The sequence below is a fragment of the Cuculus canorus genome, chromosome 2, assembly GCF_017976375.1.
Source record: "Cuculus canorus isolate bCucCan1 chromosome 2, bCucCan1.pri, whole genome shotgun sequence".
NCBI classification, from domain to species: domain Eukaryota; kingdom Metazoa; phylum Chordata; class Aves; order Cuculiformes; family Cuculidae; genus Cuculus; species Cuculus canorus.
Window position 1 is genome coordinate 155,595,103 of NC_071402.1, and position 25,232 is coordinate 155,620,334.

Below are 25,232 nucleotides of genomic sequence, written 5' to 3' on the forward strand. Positions count from 1 at the left end.
CTATCACCTGGGAGAAGAGGTCAGCACCCACCTCTCTACAACCTCCCTTCAGGTAGTTGTAGAGAGCAATAAGGCCTCCCCTCAGCCTCCTCTTCTCAAGGCTAAACAACACCAGTTCTCTCAGACGCTCCTCGTAAGATCTGTTCTCCAGGCCCTTCATCAGGCTGTCCAGAGAAGCTGTGACTGCCCCATCCCCAGAGGTGTTCAAGGACAGGTTAGATGAGGCTTTCAGCAACCTGTTCCAGTGGAAGGTGTCCCTGCCCATGGCAGGGGGCTTGGCACTGTGTGATCTTTAAGATCTCTTCCAACCCAAACCATTCTATGATTCTACAACACAGCAGAAGAACATCCTCTGACATCCCACGCTGTCTGTGGATTTCTGTTACATCAGTGGAAATGAGAAAGGTAAAACATTGCAGTACCAAAACTTTTAATCACACGACAATGGGTAGTTCAAAGCTTTAAAACATCAGGTAATAGACTAAGAAAGCTTGCTGGAGGGAGTCCTGGCTGAACATCTCCCACAGAAACTGTCTGCTCCAGTTCATAGACAGGTGGTAATGGAGCTGTAACCATTGTAAGAACCGGTGCAAAGCAGGAGGCGCTGGAAAAGAGGTCACACCTCCATGAAACAGAAAGACCACACCGTTTTGGTTAATTAGTATCAGCACAGTCTCTCTCAAGCAAAGCACAGAGCAATCTGCTGTCGATGAAGTCAGACCCTTGGCAGCCACTCTTGGAGAGTGACAGCAGCAGCCCAACCACCTATGTGAAAACACAAGATCCCATCACCACAATCCAAACTAATGCACACCCTCCAAATATCCACACGCAGCTTGTGTCCCTGGAGCACTGAACAGGCAGATCCCTCATTGCTGTGGCCAGACTTGCATCATTGACTTGGTTCAAGGAGATAAACCATCATCCTGGCATCTTCAGCAGCGAAACCTCCCACTGAGTGCTTCTCCCGCACACGCCTGGACAGCCTTCATCATGCATCTTTCTTGTGAGAAAAGTAGAAGTCTATCCCTCTGTTCTTGTGCGGCACTGGTGTGTGTGCAGGTGCTCTCCTGCCCCTGGGATGGGGACTTCTTCCCTGCTGCCAACAGAAAATGGACAGGTAGATGTTTACTGAGGCTGCAGGGTCAATCTCATCACAAAGCAGCATTGGCATGCAGACAAAAGTGCACGTGGCACTTGTGCTCCCATGTTCACTAAAAAGGCGGGGAGGTTAGAAAACAGGAATTCTGGTAAGCTATAGGTTTGTGTTTTCAAAGGTATTTTCAAAGGTGCCCAGGTGGCCAAGAAGGCCAACAGCGTCCTGGCTTGTATCAGAAATGGTGTGGCCAGCAGGAGCAGGGAAGTGATAGTACCCCTGCACTTGGCGCTGATGAGGCCACACCTCTAATCCTGTGTTCAATTTTGGGCCCCTCCATACAAGAAAGACATTGAGGTGCTGAAGTGTGACCAGAGAAGGACAATGGAGCCGGGGAAGGGTCTGGAGAACAAGTGTTATGAGGGGTGGCTGAGGGAACTGAGGCTGTTTAGCCTGGAGAGAAGGAGGCTGATGGGACACCCTATCACTCCCTACAGCTCCCTGAAAGGAGGTTGTAGCGAGGTGGGTGCTGGTCTTTTCTCTCAAGTAACAAGTGATAAGACAAGAGGAAATGGCCTCAAGTTGTGCCAGGGGAGGTTTAGATTGGATATTAGGAAAAATTTCTTTACTGAAAGAGTGGTGAAGCATTGGAAGAGACCCACTCTGACCTCAGATGCACCCTTTAACAGAAGGGAAATAACCCAGGCCCTTCAACAGCACAGCTGGAAGCAGGAGGCTTTGCTTCTGCAGAACCTTCCACTCATGGCAAAAACATCTGGGCTGAGAGATTTGGTATTGCATCTTGGGATTAAAACCCGAAATGGAGACATGCTTCATTCTTCACTAAGCACAGGATGAGAACTACATCTGAGCCTCCACAAAGTATCCCTTCTCAAGCAGAGGACGGGGGGATGCAAGGGGGAAGAAAAAACATTGGAACCCCCTTGAAATAAGTAACTGTTGGTTACAACCCTTTCCTTCTCCTGGACCCCACCCAGACTGACAGAGCACCTTCCTCCCACACTCATCTCCTCCAAAAACAGTAGCCCAGTCTTCCAATGAAACTTTTGACATGTTGCAGGGTCCACATCTTAATCAGATACACCCAAAAAGCCAAGCCCTCCTAATCACTGGTCTGGCTGACTCCAGGTTGGATGCACTCAAGCATGATACCAGTTCCACCTCATGAACAGAGTAGAATCTTAACATCAGCCTTGGCTCCCTCTCATGCATCTGCACCGGAGGGTGGTTAGGCCAGCGAAGGCCTTCAGCGACACCCAACCCTTTTATTCCTATCTGTGGCTATGCATATCCAGAAGGAAAGACACTGAGTAAGAAGAGCTACCTACAAATTAGTAAAGAAAACATGCATTGGTTCATTCTTCAGCCCTAGAGCCAATGGGCCTGGCACAGCTCAGCTGATGTCCATGTGATACAGGCTGGCTTTATCAAGGCTGTATTTTATGACAGTCCTAAGTACATGGTACCCTCAAATTGTATTTGGACACATTTCTGGAAGGTGCTTGTTGGCCCTGGCAGAAATAGTCCTAGGGAATACATTAACATATCACTGTCTAGAGGACAGGACTTCCTTGGCCTTGCAACTCAGACCTGTTTGGTTTAGTAGGACAGGCACAGCTAAATAACTCTGGCTGCATAGCCCCTGCACAGAGCCACATTCCCCATCCCAACGCTCCCACTACTCACAAGGCTCTGGTTGACGTGTCGGCTCCACTCTGGGGCTGTCACAAGTGGCTCTGGGTAAGTCTCACCTAGAGTTACTCCTGCCTGCAAGAGAGCAGCCTTGCTCAGTGCCCAAGGCGTGTGGATATCTGCTCCTTTTATGCCCTGTAGTTCTGGGACCCACAGCCGGACGTAATCCCCCTGCAAACAGAACCAACAGGACAGGATCCATTCAATAACCATCTCTGTTTTCCAACAAGGGTCTTTTTTAACATTAAAGAAAGAAGCCCACTTTCCAGGTAAAGAAGCTGATGTACCACAGCATCAGTTACCTCTGTCAAGTCTTAGCCCCTCCTGTTAAATCCTCTATGGAGAATTAGTGCCTAAACATAGCGACACAGATGCCAGAGCTCTTCTCCTAGGCTCACTGCCAGCAGTGGGGGGAGACAGAGATGCTTTTCAGGTACAGCTCACCTACCCTGTTTAGGACACAGTGAGATGAAGTCGCTCCCAAGAAGTCCTTTCTTTCTTTCTTTCCAGTGACTTTGAAGGAAACTAGGGTGACCAGCCCAGCTGCACACTCACTTCTGTGCTTGGCAAGATGTCTTTCCCACCTCTGAATCTCCAATCAACTCTACATCTGTGTCCACTGCCAGGACTAATTTCTAATTCCTTGTGAAGTCCTGCCAGCTACAGTGCTGAAAGGAGCTAAGGAACAGGGTGGGAGCAGGTAATCTGGTATGTGAACTCTGGCTAAGCACATGGAAGAGGCAATTTATTTGCTCCCACAACTTACAGAGGACAATCACAGGAGTCACAGGTTTAATCTACTCTCCAGGAGCTCCCGAGGTACCATGTGAGCAGCTCCATTTCTCCTGTCACTTCTGAGTTCTCCAAGAAACTGTTTTGTGCTCAAGGAAGTGGCTGTGTGAGCTCTTGACAGGATGTGGCGGTTACCCGGAAGAAATGGTGATGAAACACTAAGCACGCAGACCAGCAGCAGAGCAGGGAGGGTGTACGGAGCACTGTCCTCCTTGGGAACAGCTGCAGATTGTACATGCTCAATCTTCCCGTATAGCAACGAGGAACCTGTCTGACCGTTGGCAAGGAGTTCACAGCTGGTTCTGCAGCAGTATCCGCACAGCAGACTGATCTCCTCTGCTCCCTGAAACTATCTCATATGCTTTGCTGCACAATTCATTGTTCAACAGCCCAACAAGACTTACATTGCCATCATAATCCAGGCCTTGTTTAATCATGTTAAACTTCCTGTTCTCCCGTGGGTCGTTGCCAATACCAGCGCTGTATAACCAGTTGCCGTAATTGCTACAAACGTCATAGTCCACCTTGAGAACAGGGAAAGAAAACAGTAAGAAGAGCTGGGCTGGCTCAGCCCTTGGTGAACCCTCTCTCCCCATCCACCCTTTATCTGAAGGGGAGAATTCCTCGCACAGGAATCAGTCGAGCCACACTGGGGTCATCAGAGCTCTCCCACCAGGGTACAGCCATCTGCCTCAGATGAGGACCATGCAGCATGGCTGTTTTGTACAGCTGAGACCAGCTTCACAGGCTTACTCCGCTTTGTGGACCTTAGGTCAATGAGACAGGCAGAATCCAACCAAACTCTCTCATTTTTTTCTCATCTGGCAGACTTCGTGACAACTGGCCCAAGCTTTTGAGTGCTCAGATTCCAAGACACAGTAGCCCAGTTGTCATGACCCAGCCTGGAGAGTCCCAGGAGAGGAGAGGAGAGGAGAGGAGAGGAGAGGAGAGGAGAGGAGAGGAGAGGAGAGGAGAGGAGAGGAGAGGAGGAGAAAAAAGCACAAGAACACCACCTGGGCTCTGTTCTTCTCCTCTCCCTGAGGGATGGCAGACGCACTGCTGTAAATGGTCCACCTCACAGGGTATTATTTATATTTTTTTGGTGGGCCTGTGCAGCGATTCTAGAAAAGTACTGGAACTGACTTGGGGGGTTGCTTGGAGGAGCTCGGGCATCTGAGGTGAGTCCAAGGTAATGTTCTGCCCCTGCTCTCCCTACTAGCAAGACTGCAGCATCACCTCTATGGGCAGCAACTGCAGCTGGGCTGCTTGTGAGAGTGAGATAAGGACACTGCCTTTGCTGCAGTCGAAAAGAAGTAGTTTAAGGCAGGAAAACAAGTGGTTTAAGGCAGCCAAAAAGAATCAGTCTCTTACATCACTACATTTTAAATACCAGAGAAAATTCTTCCTGCCCAGTTACCCTAAGACCACAGACTAACAAAATCATCTCTGCCAATCCTATTAGGATCTGTAAGGAGAAAAGTTGAACTCAGACCATACAGAGTGATCACAGAGAGTGTACGAGGATGCAATCAGTACAAACACTGCAGTTGTTTCCCTGTTCCCCTGCTAAACAAAACCTACACCATACAATAAGCCTCAACTCACGTGGACTTGGCAGAGAGACTTGGTGCTTTAACATGGGAAACACCAGAGCTCTTATGACGTACTCAATAGGCTGCACATCATCAAGTCATTCTGCATCTAAACAACTAAATAGCTCTCAAGCATGCTTATATAAAATGGAGCAAGGTTCCCAAAACAGGCACAAATGAGAGCAGGACATGGTTTAGTTTGAGTGCTCTTCAGCTGGGCAGGGTGACTTCAAGCCAACCTCAGCAGCTTTCCAGCCGTAGGACAATTTGAACCTAGTTCAGTAAGGAGTGGCAGCGATAGCAAACAGGGTGTGGGATCTCTGAGCATTCCTAGGAGAGGTGTTTGCATTGTGGAAGCACAGCACTGGCAGCTGCAGCAAAGAGTTTGCAAAGACACATCACTGAACAGGTTCAGTGCTGTTCTGCCTTCACTGCAGCATCAATCATCCCACATGGTGATGTTTTCAAAATCTCAGCCACTGCCTGAAGTGGGGAGCTCAACATGCCCAGATGGCAGAAGGCACTGGGAACACACTGTGCCAAGTTCCCTTCCTGTTTCTCTGGAAAGCCAGACGAGAGCTGGGGACAGGGTGATTGACAGCCAGCTATGCTCACTGTGCACCAGGTTTCCCCTTCCAAGCAGCACTTCCTCCAGCTGGCAAGATAAGGAGGATAAGAAAGATGCCATGGGAGACCTGATTATGTGATTCACATGCAGAAAAGCGTGTGTAGGAGGTGAGGGCAAATCCAAGGGGGACTGGAGGAGGCAGGCTCATTTCCCCTTCAGTCTTGTCCCTTCCTGGCATTCTTTTCTGTTTGTTTCTCTCCCTTTCCTTGGGGCCTGACACTGTGAATGAAATCATAGCTGAGACATTCTCCGCTCAGGACACCGGAAGTATCTGGCCCTTCCCCTGGCTCAAGCAGGTTGCAGAGATCTTGCCTCAGTCTCCCTGCTTTTCTTGTGTGAATGGCAAACATCTCTTCTTCTCAGGCACACACAAACACTCTGTGGGCTTTTGATGGAAGTACTTGAGATGGAAAATACATTGCTTTCCTCTTTTGGAGGCAAGCAAGGCTAGTTTCAGTTCTGCACTGACCTCCACCATTCTATAGCCGTATCTCCAGTGCATTACTCTAGGGATGTCACCAGGTTACAGTAACAGCTGTCTGGCAATGTACCAGTGTGACACAAGTTGGTGCTGCAGTTGACAGGGAGGCCTGTGCCTCACCAGAAAGAAGGATGCCTCCAGCCAGGGTGGAGCGCGCTGGAAGCTAATCCAGCTATTGTCCATACTTGCCTGCTCTTGACTAGCTGGCTTCCCTGTCCACAGCGATCAGTGCAAAGACACTGTGCCAACACTGGCTTCAGTGGCCAGAACATATTTCTTTTTACGTTCTACTTCTGGGCTATCCTCCTCCCCAGCCTCTGAGGTGAGCAAATCAGAGGATTGTTAACATAATTTACATTTGCAAGTTTTCTCAACTGTGACAGATCTCTGACTAAAACCACATGAAGCAAAACTCTCATTGCTTCCTAGCTATGTCTTGCCTGATGGCAGCTTCACTGTGGCAAAAGTTCCTTCTCCTATGAGAGCTTTGGGTTGCATGCAAACCATATATACGCGCACTTGTATCAGCATGAAAAGTGCTATCTTCTGTATCCTGCCTTATCAGGCAGAGCTGTCCTCATGTCTCTCACCCCAAGCAGGGAGCACAAACTCCAGATGCACAAAGGGTCTTACCAGCAGGTACTCGAACCATTCTGCCCCCATCCTCCAGTCCAGACCCAGGTCCTTGGTAAGAAAGCTGGCGACGTTCTGCCGCCCTCGGTTAGACATGAAGCCCGTCGCAGCCAGCTCCCGCATGTTGGCGTCGACAAAAGGAACCCCTGTTTTGCCCTCTGCAAAGACGAAAGACAGTGCTGGGACACAATGACATTTTGGGGCACTTGTAAACCTGTGGTCATGTATTCACAGCCACCCAGGTAAGTAGGACACCCAGTGCACAGTAGCAGGGAGAGGGCTCAGTGAGGTTTAGCTGGCATGCAGCCACTCGGATCCACCGGAAATCAAATGAAAAGTTATACTGAAAATTGAAATGAGGGGAATTTTTGGCAAGAAAAACACAAGGTATAGAAAAGTCTCAGGCTTGAAAAACAGTGAATCAAATGGATTGCAGCAAAGTTTGCAGTGCAAAATAAATATACAGACAATAGTGAGATGGGCCAAGAACAGAAAGATTGTTGACATGGGACAAAGGGCAGAGAGGAATGTATTGGACCAGTCCTCCAAGATGAGTACATGAGAAGTAAAGAGCTTTGGCTGTTTTTAAGGAACAGATTTATTTTACCTGTGTGAAAACAGACAGACACAGCATTCATGTGAATATATAGGTGTTTACTTCACCTATTCTGATACTTTAATCTGTTAGTCCCTCAGAGTTTTAAATTGAGATATTATGCTTGCTATTCATGTGACAACACAGCTGTAAAAGCTAAAGGAAAGCAAGGATATTAAAAGGCTGGGGCATAATGTAAGATATGATTTATTTGAAGGCTGTTTTAACTTCCTAACCAAAAGCAACTGGAAGAACAATTTAGCATTGATTAGAAGGGCTGGTCAGCCTTTGTGTGACCAAACAGAGGGGACCAACAGGTTGTAAACACATCTGCCTGGGCAGGAAAATCTAACTGCAGTGCATCTCACAAAGCAGGTACCAGCCAGACAGAGCCTGGCCATTCATGATACCCTGTGGGCCTTCTCCTGTGTGGTGCTCAGCATCGGAAGCGAAGCCAAGTGTCCTGCACTCACACCGAACTGAGAGGTTGGATTCTTTTGGTGGTAACAGTTTAAACAACAAGGCTTGATCATGCCGACCATTCCCTTGCGTAAACCTGAGTTAGCGTTAGGGCACATGTTAGCATGCTTAGCCAAACCAGTGGTTTCTACTGACCTTTCCAACAGTCAAAGAGCTGAAGATCCTTTTTCCAGGAGATCTCTTTACCTTGAAGCCCTATCGAGTTAAAAAAATGAACTGCTAATGAAGACAAATGCTGACACAGGCAGTTATTAATAAAACAACAACAGCCAGAGGCATCTTGGTTGACACAAGACGTTAGGACGAAGCTAGCCCTCTTGGTGGTATTACGAACAAGCCACGTCCCTTCTCCTATGATTTAGAAATATGTTCCCCCTGATACAAGTAGATACTATTATAAAAAGTAGAATAATTTGATTTAAGCTAAAGTAGAGTTAACTTTCATCTAAGTAACAGTATTTTTTGAAAGTTAGACAGAATGTCCCTCTGATAGCATGTCTTTTTTTTTCAAACGGTGTTTTTCCAGACATTGTTAATTCTTTGGAGATGATAATGTCTTAAGTATGATCTGTGTTGAACAGATGTGTCTTCTATAATCACCTCTTTTGCAGTCTTTCCCTATCTCAAATGCAAGGTTAGGCAGAAGGCTGGCTCCTAAGCTCCAATTAGACAGAGATATGACTGTTGTGAAGTTCATAATAACATTAAAATTAGTCCTTGGAAAGTAATAGAATATGCGTAAGATTTCTGGAAAAATTTACACATCTGCATGTAAATGGGAAATACATTTTGTGTAACCAGCTCTTGTCTCGCCACACATGATTGATGGGGATCACTCCCTCATGTGTCCAGGCTTGATAAAGGGTGCTTACTTTCTAAAACTCCAAAACAAGTCTTAGAGAGTTTATTTGCCAGTATTTTTGGTACCGTTCCTTTCAAGTATTTCATAGGGGTGACCCGTACACTGGGCAGATTCTCAAGCCCTAATAGATTTTGATTATTTGTTTTGTTGGCATCTGTCCTTTTTTTTCTAATTAGGAATGCCTCAGACCTCACAAGTGGCCACAAATGTGCTCTGGTCCAAGCTGGTATTTTCTTGTTCAATTTTACTCCATGGCAATGTTTATATGAAATCTGTTTCTGTAGTAGATATTAAACCCAGAACTATCCGGCAGAAGCCCCTGGACATGCTTTGCTCCTGCAGTTGAGTAAGAACAGATGAGGGGGGTGACTTTATCTTTGCAGGGGTCCAGTGGCAATTACAGCCCTCTGTACAATGGAAGGAAAGCAGCAGCCCAACTCGGATCCAGCTCCAGATGCCTGTGGTTCAACCCACCCGGCATCCAGTGCCATTTGAGATGCTGTAGGGCATTCAAAACAGTCATACAGGCCTGGCAGATGTGACACAAGCCTCAAGGGAGATGTGGTACTCTGCACAAACAGCTGGATGCCAGGCAGACTGCTCTAGGGCAACCAAAACATCTAAAATCAATCTCTGTGCTTAGGTGTGGGCAGCTCCATCACACAAAGAACAGCGCACCCAACATAAGGTTTCCTGGCTGTAGGTTCTAGGAATACCGAGAGTTCAGACCCCTGTTTCATGTGTGGAGACCTGCATGTAAAGGACTGGGTCTGGAGCTGAATCTCACTCTTATTCCCGTTTAGTGCAAGGCAGAAAGAATATCTAGTGTCTTGGGATTCATCCTGCTCTGTCAGTTCCTGCTCTGTCCCAGATTCTCTGGTGAACTTAGGCAAGCCTGAAAGCTGGACTCTCTCAACAGGTGGAGCGTCTCCAGAAACAGCATCTTTACTCTCATTTTACTGCTGTTTCCCACTGACACATGCTAATAACACTCCCCATGTCTAATCAGATTTGGGGCAAAAGTTTCTGTTGTGTTGAGGAACTTCTGTGCCAAGAGTAAGTCCCCGGCAACACCCAAGAGTGGTGACACAAGCAGTATGAGAAGCACATTTGTGCAACACAATGCCAACAGCCTCTTCTCTTTCCCTGTTGTGAGACTGTACCTTTCCTCTCCAAATACAGTAATCCATGCACACCTCTTAACGAGAAAATCCTCTTGCCATACTTCAGGGCCACAAATCGAAAGTAATCCCGCCACAGCAGTTCAAACAGGACCCTAAAACACAAAGCCATGTCTGTATTTTACTGTAGGTCGGATAAGATCATAGAATCATAGAGTGGTTTGAGTTGGAAGGGATCCACGAGGATCATTGAGTCCAACTCCTGTCCCTGCATAGGACAACCCCAACATTCACACCATGTGTCTGAGGACGTTTTCTAAATGCTTCTTGAATACTGTCAGTATTGTCAGGCCGGGCACCATGACTGCATCCACGGGAAGCTGTTCCAGTGCTCCACCAATCTCTGGGTGAAGAACCTTTTCCTAAAGTCCAGCCTAAACCTCCCCTGGTGCATCTTCCAGAGAGAAGAGATCAGACCCTCACCCTCACCCTCACCCTCACCCTCACCCTCACCCTCCTCCTCACCCTCCTCCTCACCCTCACCCTCCCCCTCACCCTCCCCCTCACCCTCCTCCTCCTCACCCTCCTCCTCCTCCTCCTCACCCTCCTCCTCCTCACCCTCCTCCTCACCCTCCTCCTCACCCTCCTCACCCTCCTCACCCTCCTCCTCCTCCTCACCCTCCTCACCCTCCTCACCCTCCTCCTCCTCCTCCTCCTCCTCCTCCTCCTCCTCCTCCTCCTCCTCCTCCTCCTCCTCCTCCTCCTCCTCCTCCTCCTCCTCCTCCTCCCCCCCCCCCCCCCCCCCCCCCCCCCCCCCCCCCCCCCCCCGCATTGTGAGGAAGCTTTAGACTATGATGAGGTGTCCCCTCAGTCTCCATTTCTCCAGGCTCAACAGACCAAGTGACTATATCCGCTCCTTATATGGCTTCCCCTTTAAAACCTTCACCAACTTTTTGGCCTCTTCTGAACACTCTCCAGAAGCTTGACATCCTTTTTATACTGTGGTGCCCAAAACTGCACAGATCGGTTACTGAATTCGGATTTTGCTTCCATAGTGCCCAGCACTAACACAGTGAGGTTTATTCACAATGAGCAATTTCACGTACCTTCCTGTGATACCAGTTCTTGTCCCAAGCCTCCTTCCCTAGCGTGCATCTGGATGACTACAGTGAAAGCAAACTTTGGCTGAATCACTTGGGAAGCTCTCCTTAACTGGAGTGCAGGATCAGAATTTCAGGAACTCTTTCTTATCCGTCCCTGCTGGGATGCAATTCTCCGTCCCTGCTGGGATGCAATTCTCCGAAGAGCAGGGCGATGACCTGATTCAGCTTCACGCTTCCGCATGAGCAAGCATGTCAGCACATTCCTAAGAGCTTTGTGTAGATTTAAGCAAATACCCTTTGCAAGGAACTTAAAGGCACTTTTCAAAACCAGTTTTACAGTTGCCTAAATTAATGAGATCAGGCCCACAGGAAGTGCAGTTTTATATAAAAGCTTTTATATAAAAAAAGCTTTTATAAAATGATGGTACCTCGGCCTCTCAGACCTGCTTCAGCTCTCTGGCATATTGAAAATATTCTGCTCACCTGATGTTCAGGTTTACAAGATCTTTCTGGAAGACTTTATTGCAAAACAGGACACTGTCCAAATGCTAAACTAGTGTCACGATGCTGAGGTTCGATCAGTCCCTCACGCACAACCACCACAACCTGTACTTCACAGGCAGTCCCTGGGAGCTTGACAGCTTTGTTTTTATAATTACTTATCACTTCAGAATGCTTAGATCACCATGGCACCCTGGCTGCAGCCAGCATGGCTGGCTATTAGATGGAAAAATATAGAATCATAGAGTGGTTCGGGTCAGAAGGGACCTTAAAGGTCAGCCAGTTCCAATCTCCTGCCATGGGAATGGACACCTTCCACTGGATAAGCTGGTCAAGGCCACATCCCACCTGGCCTTGAACACCTCCACGGAGGGGCCACTTACAACTTCCCCGGGTAACCTGTTCCAGTGTCTCAACACACTCATCGTGAAGAATTTCTTCTTAAGTCTAATCTAAATCTCCTTCCTCCCAACTTAAAGCCATTCCCCCTCGTTCTACCACTACATGCCCTTGTAAAAAGTCCCTCCTCAGCTTTCATGAAGGACCCCTTCAGATACAAGAAGGCTGCTCTAGGGTCTCCCTGGAGCCTTCTCTTCTCCAGGCTGAACAATCGCAATTCTCTCAGCTCGTCCTCATAGCATAGTTGCTCCAGCCCTTGGATCATGTTTATGGCCTCCTCAGGACCTGTTCCATACCCTTCTTATGCCGGGGATTCCAGAATCACACACAGTACTCCAGGTGGGGGTCTCATGAGAGTGGAGTGCAGGGGGAGAATCCCCTCCTTTAACCTCCTGGTCATGCTTTTTTTGGTCATATGGTTGGCCTTCTGGGCTCTGAGTGCACATTGCTGGCTCATGTTGAACTTCTCATTCACCCGCACCTCCAAGTCCTTCTCCAACATAAGTATGTACATTTCTTGAAATCTTTCTTCTCTTAGTCCTCTTTGAAGGAAAAAGAAAAGCCTACACTACAACAGGCAAAAGGTCAATATTTGACCTGTCATTTGAATTTTAATGAAATTTAGGTATTTTGGATGAAATTGTTGGAATTTTCAGCTGTTCTTCACCAACCAGTGAGCTGTTTGACAGGTTGCAAATATAACAAACCAATACGAAAACACAGTTCTACAGTTTTCACAGACTTCCTGGATTGGGTTTCTTTCCTTCCGGGTCTGGGGTTAGGTCAGGCTTGAATATGAACCTGCTTCTCCACAAGAGCTCCCTTCCAGGCTCTAATTCACAGTGTACGGGCAGATCAGAGGGCATGAGCAAGTTCAAGGCCAGCCCAGGGATGGATACGCTACTTCAACTGTCCCTCGGACTCGTCCAGGACAACCCACGGGCAGGCAGGCAGCCAGTGGTGAGGAAGAGCACAAGGGACAAGGCAGGGTGCATTGATCCCATTGCCCAGTCCCCTCTTCCCCTTTGCTATGGTGTTGTGGCCACAGTCAAGCAACCAAGCAAGTGTGGGGCCATATGCTGGACCGGCCAGAGATCCTTCTGATACCACATGATTCATTGACGAGTGTCCCTCAGGATTTTTTTCTGGGACTGGTGTTGTTCAATGTCTTCATCAATGACACAGACATTGGGACTGAGTGCACCCTCAGCAAGTTTTTGATGACACCAAGCTGAGCGGTGAGGTTGACACCTCTGAAGGACAGCATGCTATACAGAGGGACCTGGACAAGCTGGAGAAGTTGACTTATGAAAACGCCATGAGGTCCAACAAGGGGAAGTGCAAGGTCCTACACCTTGGTTGGGGCAACACTCAGTATCAATACAAGCTGGGGATGTAGAGATTGAGAGCAGCTCTGCGGAGAAGAACTTGGGGGTCTTGGTGGATAAGAAATTGGACATTAGCCAGCAATGTGCACTTGTAGCCCAGAAGGCCAACCATATCCTGGGCTGCATAAAATGAAAAGTTGCCAACAGGTCAAAGGAGGTGATTCTGCACCTCTATTCTGCTCTGATGAGACCACACTTAGAATTCTGCATCCAGTTCTGGAGCCCTCAGCACAGGAAGGACATGGATCTGTTGCAGTGGGTCCAGAGGAGGGCCACAAAAATGATTAAAGGCCTGGAACACCTCCTCTGTGAAAAGAACCTTAGAAAGTTGGGGTTGTTCAGCTTGGAGAAGACTTTGAGGAGACTTTATCGTGGCCTTTCAAAAGGGGGCTTAAAAGACAGATGGGGAAACACTTTTTAGCAGGGCCTGTAGCAGTAGGACAAGTGGTGATGCTTTTAAACTAAAAGAGGAGAAGTTTAGATTAGATATTAGGAAGAATTTTTTTCGCCGAGAGTGGTGAAACACTGGCACAGGTTGCCCAGAGAGGTGACAGATGCCCCATCCCAGGAAACATTCAAGGTCAGGTTTGATGAGGCTCTGAGCAACCTGACTGAGTTGAAGGTGTCCCTGCTCACTGCAAGGGGGTTGGATTAGATGACCTTCATGGCCTCTTCCAACGCAAACCTTTCAATGATTCATGCAAGTTGCACAGTCCCTGAGCTTTTTGGGTGTTCCCTGCCAACATCCCTGGTGTGAGAAACCCTTGGGCTTTTACTTGTAAATCATTCTTCTTCCTTCTCATTTAGCCCATAATAACAATACAGAGAGGGATGCTGCCAAATTACAGAGATCAGTTTTAGAAATCATGAAACACCATTTCCCAGCAATAATAATGACAAGTTGTATTAATAATCTTTACTCATAAAGTGCCTAAAGCCTCTGGATGTCAAAAGCAGACCAATAAATCCATACCGAAAGAGAACCACAGTGCAACCCAGAGGAATCAGACAGCAGGCACAGGAAAAACAAACATTAATTAAGAAGAGAGTTAACAAATTACTCTCTCCTATGTGTGAGTTGCCACTTTCCTTTTCAGAGAAAACAAGCCACAGAGTTGGGACAGGGACATACCAGTATGTGCTCTGATTCGCCGTTCTCTCTTTTTCATACTTCTGGATCTGCTCATAGATGTATCGAGGTGAAATGCAGCCCAGCGCCAGCCTGAAAGCAGAAGAATGATGTCCTGAATGCATTGCAGGACTAAGAGGTTAAAGAGGAGCGGCAGTTCGGCGTTTAAGAGTTGTTATCTGAAATCTTTTGCTTGGTTTGCAGCGATGCCACTGACTTCCCAAATGGCTTTAGTCAAGTTGTATGGCTTCTCTGCAACTCTCCAGTCTGAGAATCAAAATGGTTCCTTTCCTAGCATATGGCTGTTACAGGAGTTTCTAAGCAACTGAGGTAAATCTTGTTGCAGAAGTTTGACAAGTTTTGCCTAAAAGACTTGATCAGCTGGTGATTTAGTGCATGACATACAAACCCAGAAATGGATCTCAAACATCACCCTCTACAACATCTACTTCAGCTGTTAAAAGCTCTCCTCCCACTACAAACCTGTTTATTATATGCCCAGGGCTCCTGTTGCTACCATACCTTAGCGTCTAGCATGAGCAACCACAAAGGGCAAGTGAGTGGCTGGAAATCTCAGACAGAGTGGGAAAACTAGGAAATACAACCCAGCCCCAGCATTTCAACCCACTGGGCTCCTTCCATTGGTTCCAAATCAGTGCTATGCAAGACAGGAAAAAGCTTGTAGACTCCAACCTCATCCCAAAGGGTGATAAGGAACAACTTTCACCTTGTTTTTCCCAGATATGTATTTCACTGCAGTTCCCCATTAGGGCTCATGGAAACATTTGATGTTTCAATGAATTTTGCAAAACAGGAAGAAAGGGCCTGAAGAGTTTTTCCTTAATTATTGTCCAGCTCTAACACCTAGAAACGACCAGTATGAGATGTGAATGCCTGGCTGCAGTCTGAAGTGGTCTGATTTTGATTATCTGACAGGGGAACACTTTGGGGCAGGCAGATCAGGACTGTTTGCTCTGGGCAAATGGCCAGCTTGGAGAAACACGAGTGAGGCCACAAAAAAAAGCGCTCTGAACTGCCAGTGCTCCTGCGATCCCAAAGTGCCACCAGGTGGAGCCATCTACTGCAACCACCGAGCACAAAGCCGGTTGAAAACAAGAAATCCTGACCTATAACAGGCTCAGAAAATTGTTTCACATTGCAATTCTGTCGGGAAAACCCTCCACATGCTCTCAGCACTGGGCTGAACTGGGTTCTACTGCTGCAATTTCAGTCCAAAATTAACTCTGTCCCTTCCAGCACAAGAGAGTAAAAACCCTAATGAGAAGTCATCATATTCACCTGAACAAGAGATCATTTTGCAACAGGAATAATCAGAAGTGTCTCTTCACCCCACAGAAAAGCAGAATAGTAGTGACATGAGGTGACATGCCCCGCCAGTATTCAGACGAAGACTGGACTGAGTTCTGCTACAGCCCTACCAACAGGTGGAATCCACGCTTTTTCCCTGGCTGCTCTCAGCCACCCCCACTACACAAAACAGCACAAAGCCAATGACAAGCAGTATGTCTCTCCAATATCCTGTTCTCACCGCTGCTCCCAGCCCAGCCTACTGGGCTCTTGGTGTAGCACTGCTACACTTCAGCAGTTCCTAATTGCGGGAATGTTTGCAGTGAACCACTGCCCAGAAGCACAGTAAAGAGCAGCTCTGAGGCTGCTGTACCTCAACAAAAAGGGTGAAAGGAATCACATCTCAAGCCCTGCTCAGTGAGCACTCAGTAGAGAGATAACACTAGTTTGGGAAGGGAGCAGTAAAGGACCAGCCAGTGTCACAACAAAAATCTTTACCATGGTGCAAATTTAGTTGAGTAATCCATTCCCACCAGTCCATTCCGAGTCTCCTTGTAAGATGCAACCAGGTTCTGTGCAGGCAAAAGAACAAAAGGTTTTAATATTTTATGTGCAACCTGTTGAATGTGTTTTCTTTCATATCAGAGCCAGGATAATCTGTCAGGTCTGTGCTCCCCTACATGGCTGCCTGCAAGGATTACAGAGCTCCAAATTACTGCCTCCAGTGCACAGGAATTAATCAGGCCAGCAGTTTTCAGTAAAGCTCTGGGATGTGTGTCACAAGCTATGTTCCCTGCTTCAGCCCGTAGCATGTGTCCCTCTACAAGCGCTATGAAACTGGCTGTGCTCCCCCTTCCTGCCGCCATACTCTGGATCAACGATCTGCTTACAAACACTAGTGGGACTGGCAGTCAATTCCCTTGTTCATGTGGCTGCTTGTTGGGTTTGAGAACTACAGTGTCTGACAGCACTCAATGCTCTAATGCACGAATCCTGATCACTATTAATTTGGGACACTCACATTTAGCGCAGAGTGCAGATCTCCTGTTTTCTGAGCACTCTATTGATAATGCAGAGGACACAAGGAAACCTGATCTCTTCCTATTTGATCCCCTCCACTTTACAGATTACAACTCCTAAAAGGCTGTTGGGAAAGACAATATTTTCATGACAAGAAAGACAGGTTTTCCAGCAATGATTTCATTAATGCTTGACCAAGAGTAGAAGCTATGCATGCTTGTACTGGTTTTGGCTGGGATAGCTTGGATAATTTTCCTCACAGTAGCTTGTGTGGTGCTATGTTTGAGATTGTGTTTTCAGTGTTGACAACAAGCCAATATTTTGTGTTACTGCTGAGCAGCACCCAAAGAGCCAAGGCCCTTTCTGTTCCTCACCCTACCCCACCAGGGAGGAAGCTGGGGGTGCTCAAGAAGCTAGGAGAGAACAGCTGGGACAGCTGATCCCAATGACCAAAGGGATATTCCACAGCATACAACATCTCACTTAGCAATAAAAGCTGGGGAAGAAGGAGGATGGAGATGTTTGGAGTTACAGCATTTGTTTTTCTAAATAACTTATGCATGATGGAGCCCTGCTTTCTTGGGGATAGCTGAACACCTGCCTTCTGATGGGAAGCAGTGAAATTATTCCTTTGCTTGTATGTGCAGCTTTTACCTATTAAATGGTCTTTATCTCAACTCATGAGTATTCTCACTTTAACCCTTCGATTCTCTCCCCACCCCATTGGTGGGGAGTAAGGGAGCAGCTGCATGGGGCTCATCCGTTGGCTTAGGGGTTAAACTAGGACAATGCTCTCCAAGAATAAGGGAATGCAGGAACTTCTACAGCCTGAGGGAAGAATCCCCTGGGGGCTGTCCCAGTGATCTCATTGGGCACACCATGCTGCTTCACCCCTCTCAGCTGGAGAGATGCTGTCCCCTTTATCCACAAAGCTGCTGGAAATCATCTGAATTCACAGGAGGCAAATTTAAGGCAAATTCCTCAAATTAAACCAGGAAACGGTTCAAAAACTGTCAGGATGTACAGACAAAATGCAGTCAGCAGCTAGCTTCACTCAATCAAAGGGAGGGAACAAGAACAGCTGTAATTATTGGCTGCAATTATTTGAAACTAGACTACTAGGAACCTCCTACTATTTTTAATTGTGGGCAGCAGCTTGGATCAGTTGTTCTTCACCTCAATTACAATTTCAGCCCTTCAAGCTACATTTCAGTCCTCCAAAATGGAGGAACTACATTGCTGATGATGTAGGACAGCAGTGTAGAAAGGGCAAATCAAAGTAAAGGAAATAAAAGTTGTCGTAATTCCCAAAAGTTGATGGATTAAAAAACTTACAAGGGATGACCACTAAACTAGGTTCATAAGCATTTGGCTTACACTCCCAGTTCCTGGACAACTTCCTTTTGGTTTAGTTTGCCCCTCTGAAAAACTGAAATAATACTAATTCCCTCCTTCACGAAGTGTTATAGAGGAGTTGAGGAAACATCACTAGGAAGTGGAATTGCAGCCTCACTCACTTGCACAGCCATATATACAAGGGGGAGGACGTAGACAAGAAAGTGTATGAGTTACCGTGTCCCAAAAATAATATTGCAGTCTCATTAAAGCCTGGGTCTCTCCTCCACTGCAGGGGAAGGCTGTTCGTGGATCGGTCACAGGATCTGTCACAGAAAACACCATCACCTTGTTACACCCCTGGAAAGCATCTCAAAGGTAGGGAGCTTGAAATCTAGGCATGTTCAAGAGCAAGGATGTCTGCTGTGGGGACATAAAAGATTGTGCCCTGGTCTATACTAAAAATTACTAAGAGGATGTTTTCTACCTGGATGCAGGGCTTGCCAGTCCAGCTCCTCCACACAGGGAATCTACCTTCATTTGCTGTATAAGTGAACAGAGGCCTTGTTACAGTTTGAAAGGCAACCACTGCCCTTGGGACTCCTCCATGTTTTGATTCTGAATAAAAGACATCTCTAAGTAGGATTTAATGAGAGCAACTGCCAAATTAAGTTTCCTTACCCTTCTGCCCCAAATCCTCCATGGTAGGGATACACCCTTCCTCCACGCCTGGAGGCAGAGGCTTTAGCTGATCTGCCATCTGCAGGGTTGGCCGGACCTTCGCCCCTGATTCCACTGCTTTTCGGAAATGGGTGTAGACATCAGGCAACCTGCAAAGATTGTGGCACAGTCAGATCTCTGTAGGATGACTGCCCTGGCCCCTCCGCACAGCTCCACATGGCTTCCACAGATGGAGGGTTAGCTTTCCAGGCTGTGATGCATGTTTGTACACTGCCTGGCACAACAGAGGTAGACATCCCTGGGGCCAGCAGCAATCAGAAGTTCAGTCCTTCAGCCAATTTCTTTCTGTTTCTGATGCAAATGATGCCTTTTCAGTTTAAGGTGTGTCCTGATGGGGCAATCCAGAAAAGTCTGATTTATCTCATTGAAATTCTGATTACCCACAAGCCTGACCTCAATGTGAAAATTTGCAGCCTGCTGCTGTCTTTTTAGTCAATGGAGAGAAACAGCATTTTTATGGCCTGCCTCCTCGGTCCTATTTTACACATTTTCTATTGGATGGAAAGAATCACTCAAGCCTCAAGTGACTTAAGGGAGACATGAGGAGTCCACCCCCTGTCACAGGTAGCTGTTGTCACAGGCAGCTGCATTTAGCCAGACCGGCAAACAGAGCAAATCCAGTCCAAGATCACAAAGACTCTGGGCACTGCAGACTGTATTGGTGGAAGGGCAAAGAGAAATCAGTTCCTCTATAAGTGGTCAAACGCCTCAGCTTTATTGGAGCATAAATCCTGCTAGTACAGAAGGATGAATGAGCCCCTTCCCCTTGATGTGTGTGAGCATGGCAGCAGTGTTCCATAAATACAGATGAACTAATGGGGCCTTCCCAGTGGGACAAGATGACTAAGATCCCTCCTGAGCAGTTAATTGGAGTTAGAAACAAATGGAACAGTGGAGGAACGAGTGATACTACAGAGCAGCCCACCTGGCAATGGGCCTGAAGGGAAGGTCGTCCCGATGATACAGCGTGGATCCCCAGAACGTCTGAATCTTCACTCCATGCTGACTACACACCTGGCACAGCCCCTTCTCCACATCCAGCTCCTCCTGCGTGGCCTAGGGAGAACAACATGCAGTGAGGCCATTGTTGCATGGCTTCAGCCACCAAAGGCACACAGATACCAGTCCCTGGTCTTGCCCTCCTCCCTCATCTCCACATTTAGTTTCATCCCTTTGGAGAGGTGGATGCAGACAATCTCTGCATATTTCTCTCTGCAAACCCGACAAGTGTTTTCACTCTCCATTAGGAGAGCTAATTGTCAGAATAAGGAACTCCCTGATGCAGGACAATACAGGTCTTCTAAGTCTGCATGGACTGGAAAAGTGACTGGACAAGTATATGTAAAAGAAATCCACTGAGGATTACTGAATATCAGGATAGAATTCTCATTTCAAGAAGTCCTTAAGGCACAGATTATTGGAAGCTGGAAAAGTATTTGGGGTATTTGTAAAGTATCTTTAAAAATTTGTCCTGTCCCATGATCTTTTCTGGGCAGCTGTTGACTGTCCAGAAAAAAAGCTTTGGAGTTAGATGAGGCTTCTGTCTGATTCTCTGTGGTTGTTCTTAATTGCTGCATGGAGTAAGGCATTTATGGGATGTGCAGGTTGTCAAGTTACAAGAGTCTTGGTCCTAACAGCAGGAATGCCTGCAATGCAGGCCACAGAGTGATTCCTGCATTAAACAGCTCAGAGGTCCAGACTCTGCTAATGCCAAATGCCAAATCTATGTCCATACATATGTGTGTGTACGTGTATATACATAAAGCCTCTAGGCCCAATGCCTTGGATCTAGAGTCCTCCACCGAATTTAGGAGGCTCTGGATCAACCCTCTCAGTAACTCAGTGAAGACAGATCAAGGATGTGCCAACCCCATCAGCAGTCTGGGATAGACTCATCCTTTGTTGTTCAACAAAACTGGTGGGCAACTGCCTAAATATGAGTGCTGTCAACTCACCACGGGCTTTTCACTACTCAATACTATAAAGAATCATGGAACTGTAAGGGTCAGAAAAGACCTCTAACATCAACTGTCAGCCCAACATCACCATCCCTATTAAATCATATCCCAAAGTGCCACATCTACACATTTTTTTGACACTTCCAGGGATGGTGACTCCACCATTTCCCTGGGCAGCCTGTTCCAATGCTTCAACACTCTCTCAGTAAAGAATTCTTTTTCTAATATCCAATCTAAACCTCCCCTAGTGCAACTTGAGGCCACTTCCTCTTGTCCTATCACAGGGAGCTATCACAGCTAGCTCCCTGTGCAAGGAAGGCACGAGGAAAAAACAGTTTGAGGCAAACAGGAGGAGAAATGGACTCAGCTCATCTATAATGCCAGTTGCCAGTAACTGCTCTTCCTGAAGACATAGCACTTGCAAGTCATCAGTCACAAATAGCTGCTGTCATAGAATCACAGAACCATTAAGGTTGGAAAAAGATGTCTAAGCTCATCAAGTCCAACCATCATCCAGCAAGGACTCCCACCCAAATACCTACTCCACCCCCATCCCTGAACCTAGCCAATTTCCCCAAGGTTAACAGTACCAGACAGGAAAAGCCTCGAACACACAGGACCCACATCACCATTTGGTTGTGGAAGAAATCTCCACAACTTAATTTTCTCTCTTCACAACGTCACTCAAGTATTTCCCTTACCTCTTCATGGAAAGCCACAGCACTGACAGAGCCCAACTGAGTAATCAGATCATGGACCACATCTTCTGGTTTCCCCTTCCTCACAACAAGGGTACTGCAAACAGAGAATACTGGCCTGAATTAAGTTGGACTGTTATGATTGTTATGTGATTGTTATTTATGTGTATAGGAGGCCCTAGTTCTGGCCCAGGCACCCAAGTACTAGCTCTCTACAGAGCACAGACAGCATGTGGAAGCAGACGGACAGGATTTGACTAGCCTACATTCTTTTAGGACCCAATGAACACAGTTTGTAAGCCTCTGGGGCCAAGTTTATGTCAAATGCATTTCTACCACCTCAGATGCGTTAGAAACTAGGACTGGGCAGAAAGCCAGGCTTGTTACCTAAAAGTGAATCTGTCACATCTGTTCACCCTCACACCATAAGGCTGAGATTCAAGAACTGATTCCTCTTTCAATCCCCTTCACAGGTAGTAGTGGTCTGTGGGCAGACCACTTTCATGTGGAAGTATTCAGAGGAATTCTTTGTCTTTGTAACAGAGCCAACAAAACTTCCCTCCCACCTTGCAACCTCACCATATGCCCAGCTGTGTACTCAGGGCACGACACCAAAGAAGTTGGTGAGAATATTAGACAGAGGTGAGTGCAGAGCTCTGTGAGGAGCCTCATATGTGACTGTCCCTGTGTCTCTGTCTATCTGTCCGTCTGTCTCTCACACATACACATACGCACACACTTTGCTGTGTCATCTAACACAAGAAGGCAGGAGCAATGGGTGCTGCTGAGCTTGGTCAGACCAGCTGCCCCCAGGGAACAACCCAGACTGGACAAGGAGATTTCCGTCTACCACTGCATTAAGATGATAGAATCATAGGATGGTTTGGGTTGGAAGGGACCTTAAATATCAGCCCATTCCAACCCTCCTGCCACACACTGGGACACTTTCCACTGGATCAGGCTGTTCAAAGTCCCCTCCTAGCCGGCTCTGAACACTTGCAGTGATGGGGCACGCATGACTTCCCTGGGCAATCTGTGCCAGTGCCTCACCACCCTCACAGTAAAACATTTCTCCCTAACATCTCATCTAAATCTCCTCTCTTTCAGCTTAAAACCATTCCCCCTTGTCCTATCTCTGCATTCCCTAATAAAGAGCCCCTCTACAGCTTCCCTGCAGGCCCCCTTCAAGTACTGGAAGGCTGTTCTGAGGTATCCCTGGAGCCTTCTTTAAGTTCAACAACTCTCTCAGCCTAGAGCACACATGAAGATACTTCATGGTTGTGGAAACAGAGCCTAGGTCTTAGCATGGCTCTTTGCTACCACACACCTCTCATTGCAGAAGACCAGCCTCTTTATCAGCCACTGATAACAGCACAACACCATCCAAGGAGCTCTGAATCAGTTCACTGCAAGGTCCAGGTGCAGTCACCCACTGATCAGTTCTTTCAGTCTCCTACCACATTCTCCATCCACACAATCCACACCTCACAGCAAACCCAGAGATGTTCCTCTTGGTTCTAAGCAAAGCCAGATGTTATCTGGTAATGGATTCTTCAGCATGTAGACCTTAAGCCCTTGGTCTACTCCACATATGGTTTCTAAAGGTATAATGAAGGAGGAATCCCTGAAGACTCCCTTCCCACAGAGTTGCCTACCAAAGAGACTGGATTTATCAGGACAGGGCATGAGCAAACTTTGCTCTCCAGTCTCACAAGCCAGGACCCATATTGGTCTTCCCCAAGTAATCTCCTAGGGGAAACTCCCAGGGAGAAGAAAAGACACATTCCACTGGCTGGTGTCATGGCCTATATCTCCGAAAACTGCCACTCACATCTCCAATTGCCAAGACACTGGGCAAAGCCCTGAAAGCTGATGCCTAATCTGTGCTATCCAAGTTCAAGAAAGCAAAACTCTGCATAGCACACAGCCCGGATGGCTCTGTGCTTCCTTGCAGATGCCATAGCAGTTCATCTGAATGGGGGCTACGCATGAGACCTGACTCTATCTAGCAGAAGGGCTGTGGCTCTATGAAATAAGACATCCTCAGAACTCAGAGCATCTGACGTTATTTGACTCACAACACAGATATGTGTTGAAAACGAGTAGGAAAATAAAAATAGATGAGACCTACTAAGGAGACCTTGTAGTGGCCTTCCAGTACCTAAAGCAGGCCTACAGGAAAGCTGGGGAGGGACTTTTTACAAGGACATGTAGTGATAGGAGGAGGACGAATGGCTTTAAATTGGAGAGGGGAAGGTTTAGATTAGACGTTAAGAAGAAATTCTTCAAAATGCGGGTGGTGAGGTACAGGCACAGGTTGCCCAGGGAAGTTGTGTTCAAGGCCAGATTGGATGAGGCTTTGAGCACCTGATGCAGTGGAAGGTGTTGGAGTGGGAATGGGATGATCTTTAAGGTCCCTTCCAACCCAAACCATTCTATTATTCTATATGTTGTTTGCACGATGCTTCTCAAGTACCTTCCTTTTTTCTTGAGCGTTTCCCTTAGATCCCTCACGCTTTCCAGCAAAAACCTGAGCCGATGTGGTCCTGTCTTGGGGAAGCTGTGGCAGTGAGTGCCCAGGTAGTGCCGTGGGTCGAAGCAGTAGAGGGGAACAACGAAACCCGCAATGCCCTGAGCCCAGTGGAGCACCTGGAAACACAGAATCATAGAATCACTAGGTTGGAAAAGACCTCTTGGATCATCAAGTCCACTTGTTCTCCAGCCTCTTCACCAGCTTTGTTGCTCTTCTCTGGACATGCTCCAGGACTTCAATGTCCTTCTTATAGTGAGGGGCCCAAAACTGAACACAGGATTTGAGGTGCAGCCTCACCAGTGCAGAGTACAGGGGGGAGACTCACTCCCCCGGTCCTGCTGGTCACATTGTTTCTGAAACAATCCAAGATGCCACTGGCCTTCTGGGCCACCTGGGCACACTGCTGGCTCGTCTTCAGCTGCTGTCAACGAACACACCCAAGTCCTTCTCCTCTGGGCAGCTTTCTAGCCACTCTTCTCTCAGTCTGTAGCACTGCATAGGGTTGTTGTGTCCCATGTGCAGGACACAGCACTTAGCTTTGTTAAACCTCACGCCGTTGGTCTCAGCTCATTGGTCCAGCCTGTTCAGATCCCTCTGCAGAGCCTCCCTACCCTCCAGCAGATCGACACTTCCACTCAGCTTAGTGTGATCTGCAAACTTGCTCGGGGTGCACTCAGTGCCTTCATCCAGGTCATTGATAAAGAGTGAACAGGACTGGACCCAGCACTGAGCCCTGGAGAAATAAATATCTCCAGAAAGGGGGCAGGATGCAGTGCCCATCTCTCTCAAACCTACACAAGAAAGGGTTTATTTCTAAACAAACACCACCCCGGGAGGAGGAGGGGGGGCAGCAGCCGGGCCCTACCTGGTTGTCGTGGGCGCGGAGGTCGCAGCGCAGCAGACAGATGGCCGTCATGGGGCTGCGATGGGGCTGCTCCAGCCTCGCCCGGCACGGCTCCGCCCTCCCTCAGTGCTGCCCTACCTCAGCCCGGACCCCTCAAACGCGTACGTCTCAGCTCAGCTGAGCCCAGCTCTGTCCTCCTTCAGTTCTGTACCCCCACAACCCAGCTCAGCCCTACGCTCCTTCTGCCTTGCCCCCTGATCCGACTCCGCCTCTGCCCTCCCT

At 47.6% G+C, this 25,232-nt stretch overlaps 1 protein-coding gene across 2 annotated transcripts; it reads right to left on the reverse strand.

Annotated features, from left to right (window-relative positions):
* Window positions 1-242: 242 nt before the first annotated feature.
* On the reverse strand, window positions 243-25,232 carry LOC104057016 (cryptochrome DASH-like). Of its 2 annotated transcripts, none has more exons than XM_054060410.1 (14): window positions 24,972-25,232; window positions 24,050-24,222; window positions 21,577-21,670; window positions 19,843-19,973; window positions 18,858-19,006; window positions 18,414-18,502; window positions 16,320-16,393; window positions 14,517-14,606; window positions 10,069-10,148; window positions 8,146-8,205; window positions 6,936-7,093; window positions 4,006-4,125; window positions 2,804-2,980; window positions 243-1,096 (listed from the first exon to the last, which is right to left on the reverse strand). In XM_054060410.1, the coding sequence occupies exons 1-14, from the start codon at window positions 25,020-25,022 to the stop codon at window positions 992-994; spliced, it is 1,551 nt and encodes a 516-aa protein (XP_053916385.1). In that variant the 5' UTR covers window positions 25,023-25,232; the 3' UTR covers window positions 243-991. The 2 variants fall into 2 exon arrangements, with proteins under 2 accessions (XP_053916385.1, XP_009556633.1); XM_009558338.2 differs by having other exon boundaries at window positions 264-1,099; window positions 24,972-25,231.

What these genes read in the sequence shown, in the direction of transcription:
- LOC104057016 (XM_009558338.2), bottom strand. Translation starts at nt 25,022, where the DNA reads ATGACGGCCATCTGTCTGCTGCGCTGCGACCTCCGCGCCCACGACAAC. An exon ending in ACGCTCAAGAAAAAAGGAAG is followed by an intron (nt 21,671 to 24,049) that starts GTACTTGAGAAG and finishes CTCTGTTTGCAG; the next exon opens with TACCCTTGTTGTGAGGAAGG. An exon ending in AATGGTTCGAGTACCTGCTG is followed by an intron (nt 4,126 to 6,935) that starts GTAAGACCCTTT and finishes CCTGTTCTCAAG; the next exon opens with GTGGACTATGACGTTTGTAG.